The sequence below is a fragment of the Erythrolamprus reginae genome, chromosome 2, assembly GCF_031021105.1.
Source record: "Erythrolamprus reginae isolate rEryReg1 chromosome 2, rEryReg1.hap1, whole genome shotgun sequence".
In the NCBI taxonomy this organism is placed as follows: domain Eukaryota; kingdom Metazoa; phylum Chordata; class Lepidosauria; order Squamata; family Dipsadidae; genus Erythrolamprus; species Erythrolamprus reginae.
In genome coordinates this window covers 352162165-352167663 of record NC_091951.1, presented here as the reverse complement: position 1 = coordinate 352167663, position 5499 = coordinate 352162165, and the positions used below count along the sequence as shown (strand labels likewise).

The 5499-nt window shown below is 42.1% G+C and overlaps 1 protein-coding gene across 1 annotated transcript; it reads right to left on the bottom strand.

The window, feature by feature from the left end:
- Nucleotides 1-2232: 2232 nt before the first annotated feature.
- RPP25L (ribonuclease P/MRP subunit p25 like) lies at nt 2233-4980 on the bottom strand. Its single transcript, XM_070743633.1, is given in 3 exon segments — nt 2233-3862; nt 3865-3939; nt 4960-4980. Coding segments are annotated over 3 exon segments (549 nt in total). The 5' UTR covers nt 4970-4980; the 3' UTR covers nt 2233-3398.
- Nucleotides 4981-5499: the final 519 nt, after the last annotated feature.

The following is a 5499-nucleotide window of genomic DNA, read 5'->3' as shown; positions in this document are numbered from 1 at the left end:
AAACATCAACTGTGCTACACATCTTTGTGTCATCAGCAAAAAAAAATAAAAAGCTTACCTAGCAATACTTTCATTATCTCTCACACAGAACAGGATTTAGGATTGGACTTGTGGCACACGGTTTGTGACTGGCGTCTGTTCAGAAAGTGGGCCATTAATCAGACTGAGATTTATCCCTGAGCCAACATTTTATCCGTTGAAACACCCAGTGGTTAAGCCCTGGCTTGTCTAACTTTTGAATAAGCTCGTTATGTGGAATTCCATCAAATGCTTTGCTAATTTTCTAACTGTTTATCAAGATTTACTAAAATACTTCATGAGTTCACCCGAGTGCAGGATGCTTTTGGATCCATGCGTTTGGCTGCAGCAAATCACCTGGCTCTGTTCTCTCCTGCCCTTCCAGCTGCACTCAAGCCTCAAACTACGATTGTAGAAGCAGAAATAAATTGTTCCCAGCTCTGCGATTTGACTGCTGTAAATCCAAACATACTAGATTCCAGAAAGCATCGAGTTCAGCAAGCGACAGAACAAGCCAAGAACTGGAATGAACTCAGAATCAGAGAATCCACCAGGCCAGTCATAATTTCAGTGGAAAGGAAACGTTAGGTGGAGGAGGGAAGCACCCAGGGGGATTAAGAACAATGATTGTGGGCAATGACCAGGCGAGAACATAATTGGTGTGATGGATGGATGAAGCACAGCAAAGCTAACAGAATAATAAGAGTAGGAAGAGACCTTGGAGGTGTGCTCCAACCCCCTGCTCAAGCCACTCCAGACAAATGGCTGCCCAGTCTCTTGATACAATATGATGACATGGGATTGGCTTTTTCTTAAGTTACAGCCATATCTTCTCACTTAGCACCCATCAAGGCCAAATGGCCAGACCAACAGGATTAACTGAGTCAAAATGAAGCACCAGGTTTGGGGTCAGCGGATGGAAGGTTTAATCTACATTTCCCTAAAATATTGTAAGCAGGGAAAAAGCCATAAGAGTCCCTTGGTAGGGCTATAAATTGGCACAAAATTTGGTCGCGTTTGTGCTCACTAGAATCTTACACAGAATTGGTTGTTGCTGCCACATCTGCTCAATGCCCTTTGCTCTGGGTTCTGGTTGGCATAAGGATATGTGACACTCCTGACTGGATTCACGCCAACCAGTTTGCTTCAGAGACTTTGGATTCTGCAATAAACTACTCTCCGTAGTTCTGTCTCTGTTCTTCCCAGGGCTTAGTAGTTAAAAGGTGGCTTTATTACAGCTATCAATCAGGGTTGTCCCTTGGCAAGGCCACCCAGGCAGTTATCAAGTTCCGGGCTCCTTAGGGTCAAGGGTGCCCTCTGGGGGAGCTTCATCGCAGAGTCACGGGTTTTCTACTATTCTTTTGCATCTGTGGTAAGAAAAGTTGTAAAATAGGCAAAACTTATCCATAGGAACCTTTGGCTCAAAATATGGCCATAAGTCAGGGCATTCCTGTAATTCTTATTTCGCAATTCTTACTGCTCCCTCAGTAGCTTTTTAGCTACACATTGTCAACCCATGTATTTGAAAATCCAACACCACATGCTGAAAAACATTATTAAGGAAATCTATAAAAAGAAGAGCAAGACTCTTCTGTTTTGCCTACCTATAGGCTGGATTACAGCATTTACTGTTTGGGCAGGATCGTAGAAAAGCATCTGAGAACATCCAGACTGACAGAATATTACAACGTGTTTAAATAAGTCAATTCTGCAGTTCCACCACCATCTTAAGCTTGCTTAGTTGATTTAATATTGTTTTGTGACCCTCATAATGTCCTGGAAACAGGCAAATTGTCCCGTCCCGTCCCCTTTCAGCATCAACTGCCTATCTGGTATCTGAAATTTGTTTCAGTGGGGAAATTCAATCTCACAACTGTGAGATAAAAGTCACTTTATGAGCAGAGATGACATTACAACCTCGGTTCTCTTAGCTCAACCTGTTTAGCTGTTGTGACTGAGCTAGAAACAGTTAAGCAGCAATCTGTTTGGAAAGTGAATGGAAGGCCATGAGAATATTCCAGGGATGTAAACTAAACTGAAAACTTAGAATACACATCTCACAAATTATTTTTAAGTGGTGGCCAAGAAAAGACCAAATCTCTTTGTTTCAACTCAGCAAATTGTGGTTGGACACTGACAAAAGAATGCTAGACAGCTAAGGCTTTAGGCTCCTAGCTTTTTGTTACGTTAATAATGAGATACAAGCCCCCAAAGTACTAAGAATGTGGTTTTTTAATGGTTTGATTGAATGCAAATAATCCATCAGTATTGTCAACGCAATTGAACAATAAAATTCCTGCTCCATGTAGGATGTCTGGAGTAACAAAGCTTTCAGAGATAAATGAAGAACCACAGTTACATCAGCTAAAAAAGGAAAATGTTCTTCAAAACATCTTTCACTTCCTCAGGCAACTCTCAGGCACTACTTATGAAGGGAAACAGAATTACTGGATAAGCATCAATTGTCTGAGATAGCAACAGTCCTTTCATACACCAAAGCAGCCTTTTCAAATGTTGTAAATTAATAACCAAAAATAAATATACTAAAATAGTAGTGCTGTACAATCTTGGTGACAGAAAGGGCATCCAACCATTAAAACGCTCTGCTAGCTCCATTCAGTTGCCCAGGCTCTACCCCACATAAGATTATGGGGTCCTTAAATGAAGATGAGTATTGTTTCTTTAACAGTCAAATAATCTCAGCATTTTCCCAATCATCTTTAGACCTACTAAGCTGCACCTTCTTCATGTTGGGCAATCAAGATGAGACCATCTCATCTTTACGCTGAATCAAATATGATAATCTCTTGAGTACACAGGAAGGCAGGTGCTTGTTACAACAGGGGCTCTCCAAACTTGGCTACTTGAATTCTGGGAGTTGGAAATCTTCAAGTCTGAAAGTTGCCAAGTTTGGAGAGCCCGGTGTTAAAAACAGAATATGAAAAAACCGGGCACCCTTCTGTCACCATCAAATTTTGGAAGCAGAGGATATCTATCTGCCCTTTCACAGAACTAGATCCTAAGGTTCTTATAATATCCAACAGTCATCCACTGAGGAAAACAGGCAAACGTCATAGCTACCCTCTTCGTAAACCGGCACGGGTTCTCCACATTTCCCCCAACCAGGAAGGCTCTCTTTTTTTAATCATTATTGCTACAAGAACTCAAAACAATCCACCAGAGCATTTGTTTCCTTCTGAAAGGAAGAACCACGTTGCCAGATGAAATGTTAAGCCTCGTTTCTTCCACTTCCTTTAAATCATCATGTTTCCACCAAGATTCTAGACTTTTTTCCCCTCAACATGAAAACTGACTGGCTTTCTTTGGCTCTGTAAGAAATTCACTCAGCTTGACTGAGGCTTATTTTTTTTTGATTCTTCTCAAAAGGCAGAGGAAGGATGCTTTCCTGCATGGCCGGCCCCTCTCCCTCCACCTTTCTTCCTTTTCGGATGACTTTGGGACTCCGAATTCAGTGTTTCCAACCAGAAGGCATCGAAAGATCCGGGAGCCTGATAACCCGCCTCCTGGTGATCTAGGGGTTCTTTGCTCAACAAAACACAAATGGCAGGGATATTTCGCTTCACAGTCAAGGGATCTAGGCCAGCCTCTGGCACGATCGGTTCCCAGATCTCCTCTACTTGCTGAAAGAACACTTTTGTGATCTGATGGAGATCCTTCAGCCTCCGCTTCATAATCTCCACGCAGGTGATGGTCTTGTTGATGGCTTTGCCAACTCCGCTGAAGAGCATCTGTCTCGTCGTCTCTTGCTCCATCTTGCCAATGGCGTAGCCCATCAGATTCCGGATCTTGCTTCCATCCTTCACTTTCATTTCAATGATGTCTGAGGCAGGTGGGTGAAAGGGAGAGGAGAAAGCTTCTCCACCACCTTGGACTTTTGGTAATTCTCCATGGTTGGCAGTGCTGTAAGGAACAAGGACAGAAACAACATTTCAGGGTCTAATTATGCTGGTAGGATTTACAGGTGCAAAGCCCTAGAAATCTGGGAATTTACCCTGCTGAACAGATCAAGGCTTATCTGGTCCCTTGTTCCATCTTCAAGGGTGATAAAATCCCTTCAGGCATGGGTCCATTGTGCCAGCAGAAGGGGTTCCTGCAGATCCTGCTGCTCAAGGCATTCCAGCTGGTGGGGGTCTAGAAGAGCCTTTTCTGTGGTGCCTCCTGCTCCCTGAAACATCATCCCAACCCCCAAATGAAATTTCAACATTCTGAAAGGGCCTGAAGATCTGACTCTGCCAACTAGCCTGGGGGGCCCCATGGGGATGGTCAATGTGCTAAGATCACTTCCCCCACCCTTATGCCTCTTCTTCCCTTCCTTCCCGTCTTGTACTTTTAACTTCTAGTGCTAATATTTATGGGTTTTATGCTTAAATATTTGTTCTTGTTTTTTTTTCATTGTAAACTGCTTGGAATCAGCTGTAAGTTAGATGGATGGCACTCAAGTTCAATAAATAAAAAGAAAAAAGGGAAGGAGAAACTGAACACTGAAAAAATAATTACAGAAAACAGAGTTTAGCAAAGTCAAGCCAGATCAATGTTTTAACTCAATCTAAGGTGCTTTCATCACATTAAGCATCCTTATCCTTGCCCATATTCACAATGCATAACCTAGGGAAGGCTTCAGTCAGCCACATGCAACTAATGCACAACTTGCTTTCAGAAGTTGTGAGTGAAGGTTTTCAAGAACAGACTGGACAGTCCTTTGACACAAAATGTTACAGGATCTCCTGCTCGAGTAGGGAGTTGAACTAGATGACCTCCAAAGTCCCTTCCAACTCTGTTATTCTATATAATGTTGCTTATCTGCAGCAAGTGAATTTTAATTTTAACCTACCCAAAGTAACTTTGCAGACTGATGGGGCAGAATATAATTGTAATAAAAAGAAATAAGCTTTATATAACCTCAAAGCAGGCAAAGTTTACCTCTAAGCATTCCTCATGAATATCTCATGTTCAACAATCAGCACTATGCAAATAAAGAAGAAAATGTTCCGTCATTTAAGCCATCAATTTTAATCAGTTGATGCTGATTAAAATCAGTGATCAATTAGTCACACAGCCCCCACTCCTGCTGCCTCTCATTTCCTTTGAAAGAGAGGATGAGTTGCTGATGCCCTTTTAAATGTACTATTAGAGAAAGTGTCATAGGACAGTCTTTGATTTACAACCATTCGTTTAGTGAACATTTGAAGTTGCAATGGCATTGGAAGGGGGGGGAAATGACAATTTCCCACATGGCAGCCTCAGCCATGGTCACCTGATCAAAATTCAGACTCTTGGCAACTGGCATATATTTATATACTACCCAAAATGGACCACAGGTGATGGAGGAGGTTTCGAAAGATCCTTAGTGGATGTCAGAAGTGTCACTTTTGTGCTCGCCTTCGAGATAGAGCAGAATAGAATAGAATTCTTTATTGGCGGAGTGTGATTGGACACACAAAGAATTTGTCTTTGTGCAGA